This window comes from Takifugu rubripes, chromosome 15 (assembly GCF_901000725.2).
Source record: "Takifugu rubripes chromosome 15, fTakRub1.2, whole genome shotgun sequence".
Classification (NCBI taxonomy): Eukaryota; Metazoa; Chordata; class Actinopteri; order Tetraodontiformes; family Tetraodontidae; genus Takifugu; species Takifugu rubripes.
In genome coordinates, this window is record NC_042299.1 from 13,335,425 (window position 1) to 13,358,160 (window position 22,736).

Sequence of the window (22,736 nt, forward strand, 5' to 3'; positions counted from 1 at the left end):
TCCTGCATGCTCTGAACTGGTAGTCCTAGAAAGACCGATGTGGAAGGCAGCCAACTTTATTCACCCAATCAGTTAGGAGGGTGACGAACAGGGCAAAAGTTGAAGCTTCTCTGTCGATCCACCCATAAAGCTTCCATCAGCATTTGTTTAATTAACACTGACAAATTCAGTTGAGAGGGGGAGGAATTCCAAGAGGGATCTACTGGAATAAATCACAGGACATCTTCCAATATCATGTGACCGATTGAGCACATGCCAGTATCACACCTATCTGTAAAGATCAATCTAAAGAGCCCTTAGAGACAAGACTGGTAAAACTGATGGTGAATCATGAGTGGAGAAACCTCAACAACAGAGAATATCTAAGTGTGTACACACTTTAGCGATGCCTCGTTTGTTTTAAATCAATATTTCCATTAAACTGTGATTAATGGGCTCTGCAGGCTGGAGAGTTCGAGTTTCGAAGGCAGAAGTGCAGGTAAGCTGCAGTCTCTGCAGCACTTCTGCCTCTGACCTTGCTCACAAGTGATCTCTGACAGCACTGCTGGTCATGTCGCTAAGAGGCTTGCGGGCAGCAGATCAGTTTAGCACAGCCTCATCGGTCTAATCTGATTACCTCGGGCTGCCACCACTTGTGAAAGGTAAGGCAAATAAGAAGAGCAATGGAGTTGCACAAGGCCACTTCCCAACAAGCCCTTGAGAGGTTCGGTTCCGCCGATTGTGTGGCGTTGCTTTCCCAGCATATTCACATTTACAGGTTTGTCCCTAATCACAAATGCCAGCTGTTGTGCTGCCACGACAACAGAAAACCGCAATTTTTCATTATTAAGATTTTTTTTGTGCCTCGGCTCCTGCTCATATAGTCTTTCTTTTATTAGCCCCATGTCCCGCATGTCTCCTGTTTGCCTTATATTATCTGAACCCCATGCAGGTAGATGCATTAAATACATATAAAGCGTTCAAACATTACCAAGACCTGCTAGCAACAACGCTCCATCTATCATCGACATTATGGTCAATATCGCCGGTTCAGTTCATTAAAGATGTGTTCAATAGAATCTGATTTAGCAGTTCTTTCATGCTAGGTCTTTAGCATCTCAAGCTTCTATAGAATGGGAAAGCAGGACACATGTGTAGGACTTAACCTACAGGGTGATATGAGGCTACAGACTCAAGAGTCTTGAGCACCACATGCTGATCCTTTGGTTAAAGCTCCACTATTACACACATGTGTTATTAGCAGTGACAGCTAACGACTGCTCCCCCCCAAGGTTCACATAGCCCCAACAACTCATCCACATGTTCAAAAACATTTTAATACACACGACTAGATGTGTTTGGACTCTTTTGGGGACATCTGTTGTGATTTGATTGGCCTCATGTCCATTTTTGGTTTTCTCAACCATGTTGTTTTTTTTTTGTTTTTTTTTAATAAAATCAAGCAATCAAATCGTCATCTGAAGAGGCTGGTGAGTAAAAAACTACAAAGTGATGCGAGCATGTTCTGGAGGCACACCTGCAGGTCGGAGAAGGAACACACAGTCTACTTTCTCCTTCTTTTCATCCCCTCCTTCCCCCACAATGTTCATGCACACACAGGGATTAAAAGCTAAAGAGGACTGAGAGCTTCCAGGCGCTTCCAACTCTTCTCTTTCTTTAACCTGTTACCTCTCCTCACCTCTATGCCATTTTTCTTCTTTTTCTTTTCTTTTTAACCATCCATCTCTACCTTTTGTCAGTCTCTGAGGTTTGGGGCAGGTCTCAGTCCAGTCGGGGCGGCTCTAAAGTAAGAAATGAGGACATTTTTCAGGCCTGAGTTTGAGGCGGCCGGATGCAAAAGGAATAAATAATTCGATATCTATCCCTCACGTTGCTTGGATTACCTATGGTGTTTTGTGTCGGCAAAGGGGCAAAAAAGAACTTTTCTGGCTCCTGCTCGTGGCTCAGCCTCCAACGCTGACATGGCTTCTGAGTAGAAACGCTGCTCCAGGTCAGAACCAACCAATCTATCTTCACTTCTAGAGCAAATATCGGTGTGGTGAGTCTTTCATCTCGTAGCGTCATTGTCGTAGAAACCAGATGGAATAAGACCCCTTCAACCTTAAAACGCTTTGATGAACACATTCAGAAGGGTAAGAATTATTCCATTTAGCAGCAACTCATATTAGTGAAGCGAGGTCAAAGAAACCACTCCGTTAATTTAGGGGGGCACTGATTTTTTTTAAAAATGTAACGGGCTGATGTTAGAGCAGTCTCCTCTATCTGCCCCGACAACAATGGCAGTGTGTGATACCACCAAAGTGATTACAGCTCAGCCTGTGTTACGTTTCATTTCTCATCAGCGGCTTAAACCCCAAGGCTAAAATAATAGTCCGTGCTCTACTTAACGCATTATCGACAGATAAGCCAGCGTAAGCGTCAATCAGTTTATGGGTCTTTGGCAGTCGCTGTTTGCGTCAGAACAAGGAAAGAAAATGACCTCTGTGATACTTTTTCCGGAATTAATACTATTATCTGCAGCATTATGTAATAATGTAGTATGTATTGTCAGAGGGGGACACAGGCAGGAACAAGCATTCTTCCTACCAGACAGTTGCGTTTAAACGACCATCATTGCCTAATTGTGAGTTTACAGCCAATTATTATTTGTGCTAAATAGACTTTAGGTTCTGGTTTTGAGAATCTGACTGAAATATAACTTTTGAGATGTGCAGATTCACTTTAAAAGAGGGGAGTTTAAAATGGGCCAATCAGGCTATATTTAGGCCCGTGCTTATGCGGCACGTTTTTATTTAAAACTCTGAGATCCTGGCTGAGCTGATCAGCGCAGTAATTCTACGAGCGACAGCGGTGACATTTTGACACTGTCAGATGTTCCCTGTACAGCTCGGAGAGCATGTGTTCAGTACCAGAACACAGAATACGAGACGCAGAACAGACGCGGAAGACTTGTGTTACAGATTTCCTAAATCTCCAACATGTGTTTGTCTTTTTTTCCGGAGGCAGTGATGGTTCGGGGGTTCTCTCATCACCTGTCCAGATTTGGACTAACCTCCTGCTGAGTGCCAAAGGACACCGCCTACCCTGAAAAATCACGCTCGCGGCCGCATTTCCTGCACTAGGCTCTTCTGTGTCTAAAACATCAGGAGAACAGTAGAAATGGCGAGTCACAGGGACCCTCGATTTCTGCACAACCTGTCCTACCACCCACGGTGGCAGCACAACGCAAATAAGGTCAAGAAAAAAAGGCTCCACCGAGGGGCCACGGACAGTTGCATTCAACATGCCGGACTTAAAACGTCAGCAGTTTCGTCGCTGTCGTCAACACATTCACTGACATCCACGCCGTGCTCGCCATTGTCCCCGTTGAGATGCTCTGGGAGGTGGTGCAGGAACGGGTTTCTTCTGCTCTTAGTCTTGTTCATATCTCTTCCCTGTCGAGCCTGGGCAACCACATTCAAGGTGGCCCTGATTGGACCCTGGACTTGTGACCTCCTGTACTCGAAAGCCCTCCCTGATTTAGCGGCCCGTCTTGCCACCAGCCGTATGAACAAGGACCCCAACCTAAACAGAGGCTACTGGTACGACTACACGCTGATCAACGAGGACTGTAAATCGTCCCGTGCGCTGGCTCGCTTTGCTGAGCTGGAAGGTTACGGTGCTGCCTATCTGGGTCCTGCCAATCCGGGCTACTGCTCCTCTGCTGCTTTGTATGCGAAAGAATGGGACGTGGGGCTTCTTTCCTGGGGTTGTCTCAATCCCAACATGAAGAAAATCGGGATGTATCCCACATACCTGCAGCCCCTCCCGCTGCCTTCCCGTGTTCTCTTTTCTGTGTTGAGGTACTTTCGTTGGGCCCACGTGTCCATTATCTCGGACGAGACAGACCTGTGGGAAGCCACAGGAGCGGAGCTGGCTGCTTCACTGAGGACCCTGGGCCTGCCAGTTAAACCTGTGGTCACCATGGAGGACGGGAAGGAAGGAGCACGGAGAGCCCTGACAAAAATACGGGAAACAGATCGCGTCAGAGGTACGTTAAAGATATGACATCGCTCCTGTCCCAACGATACGGCCATCAAATCAGTTTTTTTTGGTCTGCTTCTTCCCCACAGTGGTGATCATGTGCATGCCTTCCGTCCTCATCGGTGGTCAGTCTCAGTACCAGCTGCTGACAACAGCCTTGGCCATGCGTATGATTGACCGCGGCTACATCTTTATCCCCTATGACACCCTCCTCTACTCACTGCCCTACAAGAATGCGCAGTACTATTCTCTAGGCAATGACACCAAGCTGAGGAAAGCCTACGACGGGGTCCTCACCATCACCATGGACTCTGGAGAGCGCAACTTCTTTGAGGCCTTCAAAGATGCTCAGGAGAGCTTTGAAATCCGCAGCAGCACCAAACCAGAGCAAGTACGGTTGCCGATCGCTGCGGGTGATAGCGGTGTTTAAATCCCGTCATGGTTACCGTGTTGCTGTCTCTTCTTTCAGGTGTCCCCATTTTTTGGCACCATCTACAACATGATGTACTACATAGCTATGGCCGCCGAGCAGGCCCGTGCCAGCGAGGGCCACTGGGTAACGGGACACATCCTTGGCAAGAGCAAAGGTGGCTTTGAATTCAATGGCTTCAACCAGCCCTTGAGAGCAGGCCGGGGCAGTCAAGGCATGCAAGCGCGCTACGTAGTGCTGGATTACAGCGGCATGGGCACATCCCTGTACTCCACCCATGCTCTGGAAGCCAGTCATACAGATGGCATCACCGGGGGGTTGAAATACCTGGGGCGTTCCATTCACTTCGCTGGCAGCACTCCGTACACAGATTCAAGCTGCTGGTTCAGTCCTTACTTTGCCTGCAGCGGAGGTGAGTGGAGAACTAATCAGGCACTGTGATCACCTCTGTGCTCCGTTCACACCTCCCCATTTGTGCCTTCTCTCCCAAAAGGCATGGATTCAGTCACACTCCTCTTTCTTTTCCTTCTGCTGATCACACTGGCCGGATTTGGAGCTAATTTCCTCCTCGCTTTCAAGTAGGTCCCTCAACGAACCGCGCCTGTGTGACAATGACACACCAGCTCACTTGTTCCCTTTTGCCGCTCTGTCCAGGCGAAATGGTCGGGTGGGGTTCAGCTTCGGAGGAGGGGGAGGTGGAGCAGCAAAAGTAGTTCTGACATTGGACGACCTGATCTTCATCAACACTCAAATCAGCAAACGGGTCAGTCCTGAGCTGGGTCTTTTCCTTCTTTTTCTTCTTTTTGTTGATGTTGGAGCGCCAATTGCATCTTCTTTGCGTCTCTTTGTGTGTCAGAAACTAAATGATGAAAGCATCTTGAAAAGCCAAGTGGATATGAAGACGCCTCACCACTCGGTGTCGGGGCGCAGCTACTTGGCCTCCTCCCCTGACAGCTCCAACATTGCCGTGTTTGAGGTGAGCCTCTCCTGACAGGTTTGGCTGAGCTGTTTCGCCGTGCTTGGTCTCACAACGTTGTTCCGTCCGCGTCGCAGGGTGACTGGGTTTGGCTGAAGAAATGCCCCGCTGGTCTGGTATCAAGTGTCAACGGCAGCACTGAAAATGATTTTGTCATGGTAAGCAAAATGAAAAAAGCCGACAAAACATCGTGAATCACCAGATGATGGCAAGAACTTATAAAAGCAGCATCACACAAGTTAAAGTATCAGGATTTAATGTAGATGAACAGTGTGATGCGCACCACCTACACCGACTGGGCTGCCTTATCAATGCGTGTGCCTGCTTCCATCATCTCAGCTCAGAGATATGAGGCACGAGAACATCAATTTGTTGCTGGGGCTGTTCTTCGATTCTGGCATCTTCGGCATGGTGACGGAGCACTGCAGCAGGGGCAGCCTGGAAGATCTGCTCAACAACGAGAACGTGCGACTCGACTGGATGTTCAAGTCGTCCCTGTTGATGGATCTGATTCGGGTAAGAGAGGCAAATGCCCCAGGCTGTGCTTAAATAAAGGCTGTGATCTGCATTAAAATGCACTTCATGAATTGATTTGTCAGGGGATGAAGTACTTGCACCATCGCGATATCATCCACGGAAGGCTCAAATCCCGGAACTGTGTGGTAGACGGCCGCTTCGTGCTGAAGGTGACAGATTATGGCTTCAATAACATTTTGATTAGTCAAGGTGTGAACATGGATGAAGAAAAACCCGAGGGTGAGTTCACGCACCGAATAATAATAAGAACAATTCTCCTGTTGATTTTCTTTATCTGTCAGCATTTTTCTTTTTTTCTCCATTAAAGATCTTCTTTGGACGGCTCCAGAGCTGCTGAGAAACAGCAGTTTGAGAAGGAGGGGGACTTTCTCGGGGGATATTTACAGCTTCTCAATCATTACTCAGGAAGTCGTCAGTCGCTCTGCCCCATTCTGCATGCTGGACATGCCTGCCAAGGGTCAGTGACGAGGCAACAAACATGTTGCCTACATGAGTTAAAGGCCATAAAAACTATTACTGAGTCACACACACCAACGCTGAACTGCTGGACTGACACTGTGTGGTTGCTTCTCCGTAAACTTGTTCCCTGCTGTGTTTTTTGTGTCCTGGCAGAGATTATCAACAAGGTCAAATCGCCTCCTCCGCTGTGCCGACCTGAGGTGTCGGTGGACGAGGCGCCGCTGGATGTGATACAGATTGTGAAACAGGCCTGGAGTGAAGAGCCGGAGAGGAGGCCGACCTTTGAGGACGTCTTCAAACAGGTGAAAGGACTGAAAGGCCACTTCTCTGCGGCGCCTCTTTTGTACTGATAAGTTTCAGAACCATCCTTTCCTTGTTGTAGTTCAAAAACATCACCAGGGGAAAAAAGACCAACATCATTGACAGCATGCTGCGCATGTTGGAGCAGTACTCCTCCAACCTGGAGGATCTGATTCGAGAGAGGACGGAGGAGCTGGAGGTGGAGAGGCAGAAGACTGACAAACTGGTGGCTGCAATGTTGCCCAAGTAAGTTTCCAGCAACTTTACATAATAATGGACTGCAGAGTCAGCGGTGGAGACACGCGGGAGAGTTAAGGGGATGTTCTTTTGACTTCCTCTGGGCAGTCAAAGTTCAAACACAGCTGTAAAACAGTCTGTCAGCACAGAATGTTGTTGCTGTTAGAATCATTGGACAGAAAAAAATCACCAGATCAAAGTCACTGATCCCTGAAAAACAAGCAGTCATCTAAACTCCAGGACTTATTATTTACGATGTGTGCTCTTTAACATGAAGGGTAATCAAATTTTAGCTAGTAAGAAAGGTCTGCTGTGCTTCTTTTTAGACATCACTCCGTCCATTCCCTAGAGTTACAATAATAGGTGTGATGGTTCGGGAACAGGAAGTAGCTGATGTGCCAGTTACCGGTACATTCAGCCCTGATGGTTCCCTTTCAGGTCCGTGGCCATAGCGCTCAAGACAGGCAAACCCGTTATACCGGAACACTTCAGCCAGATCACGCTGTACTTCAGCGACATCGTGGGTTTCACGACCATCTCGGCTCTCAGCGAACCCATCGAGGTGGTCGACCTGCTCAATGACCTCTACACACACTTTGATGCCATCATTGGGCTACATGACGTCTACAAAGTGAGCGCCGGCTTTCGTTTGCACTTTATTCAGGAAATTTGCTCCAGCTGCTGTTTTGTCGGGTCAGTAAAGAAAATAATGGACGTATTGCGTGTTTTTTACAGGTGGAGACTATTGGAGACGCCTACATGGTGGCGTCAGGAGTACCAGCTCGCAACGGTAACCGCCATGCTGCTGAAATGGCCAACATGTCTCTTGACATCCTCCACTGCATCGGGACCTTTAAAGTGAGGCACATGCCTGACCTCAAGGTCAGGATCCGAATTGGATTGCACTCAGGTGAGAAGTCTGTGGAGCAGCGTTCCGTCCTTATGACACATGCAGCAACCTCACCTATGGAAAACACTCTGCCTTGAGAGTCTCCTGATGATATTATTGCATAAATAAATCTCAGCGCTCCAAGTAACCTCCAAGTAAATATAGTTATGGCAAGAGAATCAGAAAAGTTGGACGCAAGCTGCTAAAGGAAGGTGTTATTTTTAACCTCCTTTATCCTTGTCTGGGACTACTTCTTAAAACAGTGAAACTCTATCCACTTAGCGTGCTGTCATCCAATTAACTCAAGGTATCTAAATCTGGACGGGGACCTACAGACTCAGATGATTTGATAAATATTTCATATTGTGTTTTGCTCATATTGTGTCTTTCCCGCTCCCTGTTGCCTCTTCTGTGTGAGCGTCTCCTGTTGTGTTCCGCAGGCCCAGTGGTGGCAGGGGTGGTGGGTCTCACCATGCCTCGGTACTGTCTGTTCGGAGATACCGTCAACACAGCATCTCGGATGGAGTCCACGAGCCTGCGTGAGTGCCTCCCGTCCTTGTGAAAAACACATTCTCCTTCCTTTTCTACTAAAAGCAAAGACAGCTGCAGTTTGTGTGCATGTCACCGGCGGCTAAACGGAGCTTTAAGTTGGTCAGTAATGCTTAATCTTTTAAGACTATCAGCAGAATTAGAGGCCAATTTGAAATGTCACTGGAAATGCCGTGAATGACCAAGTTTCCCTCAGCTATCTCCGCCTGCTGTATGAATTAAGTATAAACTTCAGTATTAATCATTTAAAGCACTTTGTGTTTAAAAATAAAACGCTCACACCACACAGCATCTAAAGGTTTCGAAAGACTTTTGCACAGGCTTGGCAGGTGAGTGAAGAGACGTCATGATTTTATGTGCTGGGAAATTCTCTTTAAAAACAGATTTTTTTTAATGGTTCATTAGGAGGAAAAAAACAAAATGATTGAACTCAGCTGCCCAAAGAGAAGAAACAAGCAAGGAAACAAGAATAAGAACAGTTTTCTGTTTTTTAAAAAAGCCATAAAAGCCTTTAACAAGTTGGATAAACACATTTTTTGCCGCATAAAATAAACACACTGTAACAAAACATCTCTAACTAGATTTCTATAGGTAAGAAATATTGATTTACAGAATTAAATCCTCATTTAATTAAATCCAATTAAACATTTATAGAAAATTGCTGGAACACAGCAACAATATTCCACTTTGTAGTTCAGCTCTGTGGAGACCTTTTAATTATGTAATTAGCCTTCTTCGTGTCCCAGCACTTTCCAGTTTTGAATAATATATTGTATTTTTAATTAGCATGTTCAAAAAACAGTTACTAAAAGAATGAATGTGGTTTAAAGGTAGCATTTATCATAACTAAATAGTTAAGAGTAAAATTCAGTCTTAAAATTATTTAAGCTTGACTTTTGCCACAGAGGTCAGGGATTTATGAGCAATATGCTGCCACCTAGTGGCCACTTGTGTGTATAATCAAAAAGAGGTTCAAGCGGTTTAAGACTGTCAGATAAACATGAAAAAGGACCAAGGCTATTGCAGATTTATGCTGCCGGTGTGTCATCGTGTTTTCCTATGTCCCCACAGCTTACAGAATTCATGTCAACCAAACCACAGTTGATATCCTGAACAGCTTGAAACTGGGATACAAGATTCAACTCAGAGGACTCACAGAGTTAAAGGTAAGGACAAAAAAGACACGCAGTCTATCTGCTCTTGCACCCCATAATGATGGCTAATGAATATTATTGACTGTGCAATTGTAGGGGAAAGGGATTGAGAACACATATTGGTTGATAGGAAAAGAGGATTTCAACAAGCATCTGCCTGTGCCTCCAGATACTAAAGGGTGAGAGAGTCGTTTGTTTTCTCCTCCAGTCATCCATGAATGAGAGTTCCTTGATGCCAGCCTTGCAGTGTTGCGCAATGTTCGATTATTGCCCCACAATCTAATGTAATTAAATGGCTGGCTTTATTTCAATGTGAATTTTGTTGCAGGGGCGCTAATCACGATATCACTTTAGAAGAGATCCCTGTGGACAGACGGCAAAAGTTCCTGGATCGACAGAAGAAGATGAATTAGTTTTTGTTGTTGTTGTTAAACCAACACACGGACATGTGCACATGGTCAGTTCTGCAAAAATGAACCCATAAAAAGAGCTTTCTGCAATTGTCCACAATTATCAGTTGTGATGTGAATATTTGCATAGATTCAATCTAAGGTGATCTGGAGCAGCATTAGTCCTGTTACAGCATTAAACCTGATAACATCTGTGCATAATCTCTCCCTCAAGGCGACAGTAGCTTTCATTTATGTACTTTTAGCAGCATTGCTGAGAATGTTGAAGCGTTTCATTGACGACTGACATAAAAATAAACAACACATAGAAAATGTAATAATCTATTTCTATACGTGGGCTTACGGAAGCTTGAGTCATGCTCCCATTCCTTAACAAAATTGATGCAGGATGATTTGTTCCTTGGCAGAGTGACTCTCCAGCAGTTTAATGGTATATTGTGTATTTGCTAGCATCGTAACACAAACGTTGTAAAGCATAACCTGCAGACCTCTTAGGAATCACTGTGTCTGATAACGCGCTCCTCCAGTTTAGGCCTTGTCACGTGTATTTGCCATCTTCTAGGGAATATTATCTTATTTTTCGGCCTCTCCGGGACCTGTAACAGGTGCCACTGAAGGTCATATGGACAAAACTGGGTCGGTCCAAACCCAAATCAATCAAAAATGATTATCCTTACAAGTTCAGGGAGCATTCTGGTTGGTTACTGTTTGGCCTGTGGATGTGTGTAAATACTGTAAATGTGTACATACTCAGTGTTCTTTGGAAGGACTTTTTATTACACTCTTTTTCCTGCTAAGCCCCTGACACCAATGAGACGTGATGCAGAGGCAGGGGTGTAATCATTGTGCATTAAAAAGGGGGGGAAAGGCCAGCGCCGTCGTTGTTTTCGCAGCGTTAGAACTGGATTTTCCTGCAGAAACAGTTTCAGGCTGTGGACGTTTGTCTCCATTGGGGCGTCACCACTGACCACCAGGGCGTCACCAGCAGAGTGGACGTCTGATGGCTCCATCATCAGCTTTGCACGCGCTGGAATCTCTCACACTATTAAGGGTTTAGCAGCAGCATTTGGCTCCGCAAGCACCCGTGTACCATTGTGGATGAGGATAACAGCTTCGTGGGAGCTCTCTTAGATGGGATCTTCATTTTTTTTTTTTTTTTTAGATATGTAATCAATTTGCCAAATAGGTTTTAACAAAACTGAATGGACTGTATAGTTCATTTTGGAATGTGAACTCATTATGTTTCTGCAAATAAATTATGGTTCTAGTGAATTCTGCCCTCATGCCTCTGCTGTATCACCTCCTCTGTTGTCAGGAACATCATCACCCAAGCGATAAAAGCTAATGTGCACAACAAACACACTGATTTACGCACGAGAAATATATAGGATTATTGCAAGTGGAGGGAGAATTAGACAAAGACTGACTACGATATTAAAAGGCAGTATCCCTGTTTCAGCAGATATGCAGGGCTAAATTAGGGGGTTACTGTTTTATTCTGCAGCAGAACAACATAATGAAACCGCAACGTCTGTGCAACACAATGCACATCGCAAACACACCCTCTGAGCCTTCCTGAACACCGCTAGAAATGGAGATGAATTGGAAGCAGCATTGCCATTTCATAAAAAATGCAAAGATATAAACCGATTTTTCTTGGCTGACATCCCAATCTCTTTAAACTCCAGTTGAAACAATGCCTATACCGCACAGTCATATATCTTAAATGCGTTGCTGAAGTGATGCTATATCCAGATATCTGCATCATAATATGCCTGTTGCCTTTAGGTAAGTCTGCAAGAGTTATAAGAACCCCCGTGGACATTTACAGCTCAAAACAATTCATATTTCTGTCACTAACCGGGGTTGCTGTGAGGACAATGTCATCACTTTGACAGGTTGCTATGCCAAAGCTTTTTTTTATTCATTATTTTTTTGTGCTTTTTTTTTTTTTGTACTTTGATGGCGCAATCACACCCCTAGGACTGTAAAATCTAAAGATGTGACAGGTTTTCCCTCTAAACCCCTGTTTGTTTTTGTAGGTGACGATAAAATATACTTTATTATCTGTCGCAATTTTTTTTTATTATATCCAAGTGCAGTTCGTCACATTAATAATAGAAACGCCTCAAACTACGCTGATATGGGCAACCCGCTCACAAATACGCTGAAAAGAGGTGATTTTTTTTTAAGTCTTTTTAAAATAAATAAATGAAAACGAAATGTAATCAAAATCTAAGACACATTATATTAATACATGTTGCAAATATCGCGACGATGGGGTTTTTAAGTTACACATCCAATCTGCAGGTGCGTTCAGGGTGATTTTAAGAAAGAGTCATTTCTGCAAAGACCCCCATCAGACAGTGTGCAGCGACTGCGGCTGTTTTTCTCGTGTCTGAATACGAGAAATGGTTTCAGCCCTATTTCGATTTCACGACATTAAGCATCTGATGGCACCGTCACACCGACAGTGAACATCGTGTTCCTCCGTGCACATCAGCGCCAGCGACCCCTGTAGAGATGTGACTGACACCGGCTTGCAAGTGCCAGGACGACTGGAACTGCGTCGAGTCGGCAAAAACAAGCGGAGCAAACCGGAAGCTGTGCGGTCTGACTTTCAAAATAAAGCTCAATAAGACAGTAACTATACGTTAGAGCATCCGCCTCTTGTTTTTAATTTGTTAAATGACGGTGATGCAATATTTAGACAGAATTAAAAAATGTAATCAGCTCTTTCTTGACCCAATACCGACATTTCCTGAAAAACGTTAATAAAATTTATTTTTGACCTATTTTGTTAACAAAGGCCTGCTATCACCCCTGCTTGACGGGGTAAGAAATTTAAAATAAGGGGTGCTGAGGGATATTTAATAAAAAAGAGTTTAAAATACCAGAGTAATTTTCTGACAAACACTGAAGTACGGTGGGAGTTGATAGTTCATGTAGTTTAGCCTCTGATTGAACCTATTCAATGACGGAATCCCGCGCAATCTTCTATAATATGAATAATTGAAAAACGTGAATAATTTAATAGGGGACATTTCACCTGTCTCCAATATGCGTGCCATTGTACCAACCTTGAACTTTTCCTTTTGCTACATTTATTTTGAAAGCATTTACCGGAAGTCTCGGCTTCATCCCCTGCAGCTTAGCAGTGGTGGGTAGAGACGGTGGGCAACCTCAGACAGGTGGAGGAGACGTCCTCAAGCTGCAGAGGTGCACCGCGGTTGGACTCGGTCGTGCCGCTGGGCTGGGCTGCGGGCAGAGCGGGCAGCGGTGGACGCTGTGCACGCTCCGTGCGTGGATTCTCCTGCAGCTGCTGGGCTCATCGTGTCACCGCAGATTCAAACCATGCGTCGGCTGGTTTTGATCAGCCCGAACCTTCACACGCTTGCTGGACACCCAAACGTGGACGCGGGGAGGGCGAGCGATGTAGTTGCGATGGATTAATGGGGAGAGCACTTGGACTGAGATAGATTCCCTGAGATTACAGTCTTCTAATATTCATCAGTCTGTCCTGGCCATGGAGAACCAAGCAGCCGAGCCGCAGAACTATGAAGATGTACAGAAAAGCGGCTATCTCCGCAAGCATAAATCAATGCACCGGCGCTTTTTCGTGCTGAGGGCGGCCTCGGAGCATGGTCCGGCGCGACTGGAGTATTACGAGAACGAGAAGAAATTTCGCAGCAAATCACCTGTGCCCAAAAAAGTCCTGAACCTGGAGACTTGCTTCAACATCAACAAGCGGGCAGATTCCAAGAACAAGCACATGATCGTCCTCTACACCCGCAGCGAGAGCTTTGCCATCGCTGCGGACAGCGAGGAGATCCAGAACGAGTGGTACCAAGCGATGCTGGACCTCCAGTGCAACTGTAAGATATGAAGTGTGCCATGATTTCCACAGTCTGTCCCTGCATCAGGCCTATCCTGCCGTGGGCTATTTGTTATCCACACACCGAGCCCGGTTATTCCCGATTGTTTAGCGTGCATCAGTGCGTGGAGGTGCCCGGTCATCGGTGCTGCTTTACGCGTAGAATCGGACCAAATCGGTCGCGATTCGGACGATGTGTTTCGAACTGTGAGGTGGATCCGTCTGAACGGGGATAGACCCGCACGCTATGGGCGGCATGTGCTGTGTTTGTGCAGCATATCCTCAAGCGCTGCTCGAATTCCGCACGCCGAAGATGTGTCCCCCCCCCCCCCCCCCGCAAAAAAACAATGATTTAAACGAATGCATTGACTGCGTTTCACCTGATAATATGTAGATTTTGGGCCGTTTGCGTCTAACGTGCAACCCCTTTCACACGGTGGCGTGTTTTTTTTTCTTTTTTTTTTTTTGCATGGCGCAGTGGGCATATAGCAACCACCCGACGGATGCATCATATAGTAGCAGCCTATCGGGGTGCACTCTGCTGGAGCCTGTGTTTTTGTTTTTCTGCACAGCTCCGAGCGCCGCTCGCCTAACCTACATTCCCCTTACGCTGTTCAAGGGAGGAGATGGCACCGTCAGTGCGTTCCGACCAGAAAAAATGGAAATAAATATACGCGTGTGTGTGTGTGTGTGTGTCTGTGTGTGTGTGTGTGTGTGTGTGTGTGTGTGTGTGTGTGGGTCGGGCATCCGCGTGCTTTACGTTGTTATCCTTGCTGGGGCAGAATACCACCACCCAGCCTCCGCGTTATCTTCTGCGGGTTTTTCCCCCCAAGTCTGACGCTCAGCTTCGGTGTTGACATGTTGTGGACCCCCCCACACACACACACCACCCATTTTGTTCAAATTCTGCCTCACAAAACGCTGTTTTCATTTTTTGTCTACATTTTATTCTCGGAGTGACGTCAAAACGCATTGAAATTTGTGGAATTTATGCATTTCACAGGGAGTTCGATAGATAGATAGATAGATAGATAGATAGATAGATAGATAGATAGATAGATAGATAGATAGATAGATACATTTTAGCGGGTAAGTAAATGCTCATAAATAAGTAATTCTAGTCAGTGTTATTAGCCCTTTGGTGTCTTGATTACATGGTGTACGTATGCATTTATGTACTTATTTATTTATTTATTTGTTAATTTTGTTGTGTTTTCTAAGGTAAAACCCCTGAAGATTATGGCAGCAGTGGAGAGTGCAGCTCTCCGTCACCAATTCCAACCTTCAAGGAGGTGTGGCAGGTCAAAGTTTGGCCCAAAGGTCTTGGACACGCCAGGAACTTGGTGGGCATCTACCGGCTGTGCCTAACAGACAAGACGGTCAACTTTGTCAAGCTCAACTCGGATGTCGCCGCCGTGGTGTTGCAGCTGATGAATGTCCGTAGGTGTGGCCATTCGGAGAATTTCTTCTTCATTGAGGTGGGGCGTTCGGCCATCACCGGCCCCGGAGAGTTCTGGATGCAGGTGGACGACTCTGTGGTGGCTCAGAACATGCACGAGACCCTGCTGGAGGCCATGAAGGCCCTGAGCGAAGAGTTTGGCCAGCGCAGTAAGTCTCAGTCCGTGGGGACGTCCTGTGGGGGAGGCACTGCTTCGAACCCCATCAGCGTCCCGAGCCGTCGTCATCATCCAAATCTGCCGCCAAGTCAGGTGGGCTTCACGAGGAGAGCCCGCACGGAGACTCCGGGGACTGGAGGCAGCACGAGCACTTCGCCCACATCACGCCACGGATTCCCCAGGGCACGAACTGCCAGCATAGGTGCCAGGTCAGAAGAGGGCGGAGCAAGCGCCAGAGGAACGTGGGCCAGCTCCAGTCCAAGTCTCAATGGTTCCTGCTCAACTACACCCACTCTAAAACCCAAGCCCACCAGGGCTCCGACTCCTGCCAAGATTACCCTCAGCCTTGCACGTTATACACCCAACCCCGCCCCCTCTCCTGCGCCCAGTCTCTCCTCCAGCTCTGGTCATGGTTCAGAATGTGGCCTTGGGGGGGCAGCTGTGGGCGGCATGACAATCTGCTCCTACCCCCGTGTTTCTCAGAGGGTTTCTGTTTCAGGTTCACCAAGTGACTACGGTTCTTCGGATGAATATGGCTCCAGTCCCGGGGAACATTCCCTCCTTGTGCCCAGTCTGTCTGGACATCACGTACATGGAGAAAGCTCCTCCAGCTACATCGTGATGGGACAGAGGGACGGTTTCCTTGGCTCGCACCATCGCTCGAAAGGCCGACGTATTCTGCGGCGTGCATCCAGTAGAGAATCTGAGGCGGAACGTCGGCTTCTAAGCAAGAGGGCTTCGCTGCCTTTGGCGGCCCATGAACGACTTACTCCACATAGAAAAGACGATGACGACGAAGACGAAGAATATGCCGTCATGTCGCAGTGTACTAACCGTGGAGTTGGAGGGCAGCGAGATGTTGGTGGGGAGAGCAGGAAGAGGGCAGAAAAAAGCAGGAGAGACGTGGATCCTGGAGCACCTCTGGATAGTGGCTACATGTCAATGTTGCCTGGAGTGACGTCTCCTGTTTCCCTCTCTCTATCCATAGGTACATCTGACAGCAGCCCTAAACCCGGAGCAGACGATGAGTACATGGCCATGACCCCTAACAACAGTGTGTCCCCCCCTCAACACATCCACCAGCCCAGCTCAGAGGGCTACATGGTCATGTCCCCTAACAGCAGCAGCTCCACAGATCTGCACAGACTGGGAATGTGGGACAGCAGGACCAGCATGGAGAGCCGGGCCGCCAGTGACTACATGAATATCTCACCTGTCTGCAGCCGCTCTGCCTGCAGTACGCCGCCCTCTCATCCGGAGCAGCACCAGCTGCAGCCAAAAATGTTCAATTCCTACTTCTCCTTACCACGAGCCTACCAGCACACTCTCTATTCCCGCTTTGAGGAAGACTTACACAAAGGGGAGGGGAAAAAGGAGAGCAGCGGGCCCGACGGTGCCGGCAGGGGAGGGGGGGTGGGTTACAGCAAAAGAAACAAAATTACTGTGGGCTCTGCAGGAGGCTGTCAACTGTCCATGTCTTCCTCTTCCTTCTCCTCCAGCTCAGCCAGTAGCGAAAGCCTGGAAGACAAATCCATATCAGCGGGGAGAGGGTTAACTTTACTAAGGACCGGAGCGGAGTACAAGAGTGCAGGAACAAGCACAAAAGAAGGGCTCCATCATCAGAAATGTGGATCAAGTAGTAAAAGCCCAAAGCAGCAGAGGAGGGGTCGTCCCCTTAGTGTTTCTTCAGACATTACTAAGGCGAACACGTTACCCCGGGTGAAGGAGAACCTACTGCCATCGCAAAATGTTGGGGAGTACGTGAGCATTGTGTTTAAAGAGGAGAAGGCTGGAGGACAACGCACAGGCTCTAAACGTGGACAGCCTGTGATCCACGGAACTCTCCGACCCATCAACCAACCTCTCCTCTGCCACGAAAATCCCGCCAACCTTCCGCGCAGCTTCTCTGCTCCGCTGTCCGCCTCTGCTGAATACGTCAATATGGACGTTGGGAAGGCCCCGTTGCCCTTAGCACCCATATCCACATTCAGCAGCCCACAGGGGTCGCCGACCGTTGCTCCCAAGAGCCGCCATGAACGTGGCACGTCCTCTCCTCTAGCAGCAGAGGGCAGCGGCGGGTTCAGAGCAAAGGTTAAGGTGGTGACAATGCCAGACCCCCCTCCAGCGTATATGGACAGCAAAGCATCAGATCCCAGCATTTCATCAAGAGCAGCCAAGCCCTTATCCACGGAGCAGGAGGCAGGTTTGGGCTTTTCCCCAGTTAAGACCTTCCAGTCCCCCGAGCGGAGCGGTAGGTTGGTCCGAGGCGACCCACAGGGGCGTCAAGGCCACTACCCAGAGACTTTTAGCGCCCCTCCCTCCCTGTCACACCACGCATCCTCTTCCACCTCCCTCTTCCAGGAGGGCAGCCAGGCAGCGAGCCATCGGCACGGTTTAGATTGCTCGCCGCACACAGCTCCATCACAAGCCTCCACCTCATCCGCTGAACAGGGCCTTAACTATATTGACCTCGACTTGGCCATTAAAGAGAGCACTCAAACTGGAGTGGAGCGGCCCTCCGCCACCTACAACATCGGAGGCAGCGCGATGGGCACTGGTGCTGGATCCAGCCTCAACACTTATGCCAGTATTGATTTCTATAAATCAGAAGAGCTGAGAGCGCAACAGGGCAGCAGAAAGGAGGGTCAAGGTAAGCTCAGTGGGAACTGAAGTGGATTTTTTGGTTAAACAATGCGTGAATAAGGAGTGATTTGATAACACCTGACTGGAATCAAGAAAGCTTTTTTGTTTGGAAAATGGATTTTTAGATGTTATCGTGTTGCTCAGTCTATAGTGAGCTACTAATTAATCTTCTGGATTTAAAAAAAAATCATAGCCACCGCAGGTAAAAAAAAAAGAAGAAGAAGGACAACAAATATGTGCAGTTTATGGATTTCAGAAAGAACTGCGTCGCTGATTCTCCAAAATTTAAACAAAAAGTCAATTGGACTCCAAAAATCACCTCCAATTTACCTTATTAAAGTATTTTAGTATCACTCTTTATTGGTGTTTTATTAGCCTTGTAGATATATTTTACTGTGAGATATTACAACTATTATTATTATTATTACAAATAAACAACAGTTAATAAAATGGAACGTTCTGGCTTTGATTGCCATGAACAGCAGGTCTTAGCCTGACTGATGCTCAGTTCCTCACGTGTGCTGGTGCTTTTTTATGCGTTCCGTGTGTTTTGACGTGCAGCCAGCGCTCACGTCTGGGCCTCCCTAACTCATTTTCATCTCCTACTGAGGCGCCCCTGCCTCCAGCTCGAGGGCACTAGCATGGCTCCAGCCTGTGGGCTGTCTTTTGAGGCTCTTATTATCACAAGTGGGTGTTCAGAGAGCAGAGCCAATTGATTTGTCTGCTGGTAATGAGCCATTTCACATAAATGGAGGTAGAGGTGACGGAACACAGGCCCAGGTGTTTCTGGTGGTGTGTGGGTGTGTGGCAGTGGCTGCTGGAGCGCTGAGCTTTCGCCTCACACACACATGACAGTGATTTGATGGTTAATGTCAGTGGCTGAAGCACATGTCCAGTGGATGGACGCACGCTGACGTTTGTGGCATTCTCCTTCAACTTGCTGCAAAAAGCAGCGGTAGATTAAAATGCAAAGATAATAAATAAAGGCAAAAATAATCAGAGGACTTCCTTGAGCAAACTGATTATTGCGGTTATTCATTTCAAGCTGCACATTTGCATAATTGATTGACCTAATTGCTATTCAATCTCCTCTGTACATGTGGTATCATAATGAGTGCCTAATTATTTCCATTGGGGACAGTTTGTTTATGTATTTAACATGCATAGAAATAAATAAGGACCTGAAAATGACTATTTCATGCAATGTTCCGCACTGCAATTAATGATTCAGTGTGCTTCCCCTGCTGTAAACTACAGACAATTATTTCTTTCTGCACTCATTAACTGCAGAACACATTCGAATAATGGAATTTCACCTCGGTGGAGAAGGAGCGCCGCGGTTAGCAGCGATCCAAATATGCAGGCTTAGCTCAGACGCGTATGGTCAGAAATCAAAATCTGTTGCTCTTTCATCGCTCTTCTTGTGTTAATTACCTACTAATTACAGATCCAAATTAACACAGCCTTAAAATATGCTGACTGGGTTAAGATACTCATCCGTGCCACCGGTCTGTGCGTCACTACGCATCAGTCTTGTTCAGTTGATCAATGAGGAAAAGCCAACAAATATCAGATGCTTACAGTATTGAATATGCAATTTATTTATTTTTTTTATAAATGAGTGCTGTGATTATTGTGTCTGTAAGTGGGTTTTACATTCAATACTCTGATATGGTTCTGTTAAATTACATTGGCAGGAGGGTTTTTTCCATGCAGCTCTCATCTGAAACTGACTTCAGTTTAATGTGTCAAAGTGGTTTTAAATATAATTATAATATGGTTTTTTTTTCTAATTTCTAATGTTTTCTGCTATTTAATTGACTAGTCCAGATCAAACACACACATCTGCAGCACTCTAAATCCTTTTTAAAAGATGTCATGTGATATTTGCTCAAGCAACCACTTCAGAATCAACAAAAGCAACCTGCAATAATCTCTACAGCATCTCAGATGTGACTCCTGCTGTAAAGCACAATGGTGGTGGTATGATGTTTAAATCCCTGCCGTCTTTTGGTTCCTCTCCCTCCAGATTGCTGAAGCGAGTCTTGGCGTCGGATGCGAGCGCGACAGCAGTGTGACAGCTTCACGCTCGTTCTGCCAGTGGACGGTCGGCGGCTCGTTCTGTTGCCACAACACAACCGGTCTGAACGCTAAAAAACCACGGAGAAGTCATCCCCATCCCGCCGTCTCCCGCTTTCTGTCAACCAGACGTGTGCCAAACACACACACACACACACACACACACATACACGTGCACACACAGGAATTACCATTTGCCTTTGTTTTGACAAAAAATGACATCAGTATACAGAGGACGGTGACATGATTTGCGATCGTGTGTGAGCTCTCAGGTGGCCGTCATGTTGATCGTGCGCGCTCCATCACACACTGACAGTCATGTGGGCAAGGTCATGAATTAGCGAGGCTTTCAGGGAATCCTACAAATGGCAGGAAAATGTCCATCTGTGTATCGTTTGCATCCACTCTTGCTTGCGACAGGAGCAGCCCGCCGAACGCCGACACGACCTCAGCTGCAAGTGTCTTTTAACGGGAATCCTCAAAGTTCTTTAATGCGGCGGCATCGTTTAAATAATCATTAGGTGTCATTTTGACTCAAAATAAGAAGGAAAATGCAGCTTGGTGGAGGTTTTGGTCACACACACGGTCAGTAATTGCTTTATTAGACACAGTTGCCTAAAAAAACACTTTTATACTTTTTTTGAGGGACTTCAGCCTGAAAATTTGACCGTTTCAGACTTCTGATGCTTCACCTTTTACACACTGTGTATCATGCGTGTGTTGCTGCTGGTTTCCTGCAACACGCTTCAAACAGCTTGTGCGCATGTAAAGCGAGACGGGACACTAAAACAGACTTGTTATTGTCGTTGGAAGTGTTGAAAGCACTGAAAAGTTTCAGCACAGGAATCTAAGCTGCAGTCCTTTCAGCGCGGATAAGGTCAGAATCCCCAGACAGCGCAGAATATCACATTAAAAACAGATGAACATAATCATCGACTCCTAATTTTTCAGACCCGCAGATGAGTTCACCCCAGCTGCACCGCAGCGTAGCTCTCCTCGCAGACCTTCAAATCAAAAAGTCAGGGTTTCGACCAAGTCTCTCAAAAGTATAAATCATTTTCTTTTGGCAACTGTGCTCTCTGTTACAGCTGCACATCATATAACAGGACATACTGTAGTTAGTTCTATGTTAACGCTAATGAAGTAACACGCCACAGTGGTATATAAATTATACAGTATACATATACAGTAATGATTATACTATATAGCCTAGACATCTATATACTCTTTTATAAAGTGCCTCATTTTTGATTGTAGCTGTTTTTTAGACAGATGGTCTCAAAATGGGTTGTCAGAAAACATGTATCTCTCCTGAGTCTAAATTGTGAACGCGGTGATCTTTACAAACGACAGAGCAGAAACTTCAGTCAGCCATAATCAAACTGCCTTTCTGTGTTTACTAGAAACACGGTGGAGAAAGAAAAAAAAAAATCATATTTATTTTTTATTTTTTTTTGCAGTGCCTAATTCTTCAGCCACAATGTAAGCACTATCTGCTGTTTTGTTCAGCTTTATCATGCTGATATTTGGCCAAAAAAAGAAGATAAAAAAGAAACGCGCGCGCACACACACACACACACGCACACACACACACAAACAGCCTTCCATGCCTGATTCTTTCTCTCAGCAGTTTTACGCTCTGGGATGCATCAACGTCAGCTCCTCGACTTTAGTTCTTGCTCATTTTTTGTGCAAAGGCTCGAGCTCTGTTGCAGATGTGACGTCCTCCATCTGAAGCTGACCATTGAAGCACACTGTGAAGCAGAAAGAAGAAACAACCGATGAATCTTGTCATTCTACATTGCAGATTTTAATGTTTGAATTTTAAAGGACTTTCTGTATTTTGACTTTTTACACCAAGGAGAATCCAGTTTCTGGTTTCTGACATTGTCCACTGACTGGACAGAATTACAAATATGTGCACTTATTTATTTGCAGTATTTTGCGAACCCCCAACACTAACACCAGAGGCCCGGTGGATGCAGCCAGCGCTGGTGCCTGCCTATTATCTGGGCTAACTCAGCACTATCGTGCCCGTGTGTCGCTCACATTATTTGGATATGGAATATCTGGACTGGGCTCGGTTCCCAAAAGGTGGGACGCAGTCAGAGCTGGAGGACTATAAGCTGCTGCTGCTGCTTATTAATTTTATTACATTTATAATATGTTGCTGCTGCCAATCTGCCCCAAAACAATACAAAGTCTGCACTGTTCTTCACCAGGAAGAGGAAAATTCACTAAAAGCATACCGGTAATCGGAAATTGGTTTTGTTTACTTTACTTACCAAAAAAGTTCAGATTTAGGCTTTTCTGTTCATTGAAATGTTATTGTTGGGACATAGGTTGTAAATAAAGCTGGACAATATTTGAATTCCCCAGAAAGCATCATGGTCAGACTCCGGTGTCAGTCTTAATTAAATGAATAAGCTTCCTTATTTTCTGCTCCAAATGGTTAAATCGATATTAATATTGCTTTGTTTTTTACACCACGAGGAAATGTTGTCCATCTTTATTTCCCAAGAGTGCTAAGCTAGTGCGACAGGTTGCTTAATGATTCCAG

At 46.2% G+C, this 22,736-nt stretch overlaps 2 protein-coding genes across 2 annotated transcripts; both read left to right on the forward strand.

Annotated features, from left to right (window-relative positions):
* Positions 1–1,458: 1,458 nt before the first annotated feature.
* Positions 1,459–11,236, forward strand: gucy2d (guanylate cyclase 2D, retinal). Its single transcript, XM_003971237.2, has 19 exons — positions 1,459–2,132; positions 3,007–4,030; positions 4,113–4,414; positions 4,493–4,865; positions 4,947–5,031; positions 5,108–5,216; positions 5,310–5,429; positions 5,507–5,587; positions 5,769–5,945; positions 6,029–6,185; positions 6,274–6,423; positions 6,579–6,727; positions 6,808–6,971; positions 7,401–7,593; positions 7,698–7,872; positions 8,292–8,390; positions 9,472–9,566; positions 9,651–9,733; positions 9,883–11,236. The coding sequence occupies exons 2-19, from the start codon at positions 3,160–3,162 to the stop codon at positions 9,965–9,967; spliced, it is 3,468 nt and encodes a 1,155-aa protein (XP_003971286.2). The 5' UTR covers positions 1,459–2,132; positions 3,007–3,159; the 3' UTR covers positions 9,968–11,236.
* Positions 11,237–13,118: 1,882 nt separating this feature from the next.
* LOC101072794 (insulin receptor substrate 1-B) lies at positions 13,119–20,800 on the forward strand. Its single transcript, XM_011611658.2, has 3 exons — positions 13,119–13,839; positions 15,060–18,104; positions 20,127–20,800. Exons 1-3 carry the CDS (start codon positions 13,491–13,493, stop codon positions 20,132–20,134), a joined length of 3,402 nt encoding a protein of 1,133 aa, XP_011609960.2. The 5' UTR covers positions 13,119–13,490; the 3' UTR covers positions 20,135–20,800.
* The last annotated feature ends 1,936 nt before the right edge of the window (positions 20,801–22,736 follow it).

Bases quoted from the DNA above. Each gene is read 5' to 3' on its own strand.
- gucy2d (XM_003971237.2), top strand. From the start codon at position 3,160: ATGGCGAGTCACAGGGACCCTCGATTTCTGCACAACCTGTCCTACCAC. The intron at 6,424-6,578 runs GTCAGTGACGAG...GTGTCCTGGCAG, and splicing joins GCTGGACATGCCTGCCAAGG to AGATTATCAACAAGGTCAAA. The intron at 6,972-7,400 runs GTAAGTTTCCAG...GTTCCCTTTCAG, and splicing joins GTGGCTGCAATGTTGCCCAA to GTCCGTGGCCATAGCGCTCA.
- LOC101072794 (XM_011611658.2), top strand. From the start codon at position 13,491: ATGGAGAACCAAGCAGCCGAGCCGCAGAACTATGAAGATGTACAGAAA. The intron at 13,840-15,059 runs GTAAGATATGAA...GTGTTTTCTAAG, and splicing joins GCTGGACCTCCAGTGCAACT to GTAAAACCCCTGAAGATTAT.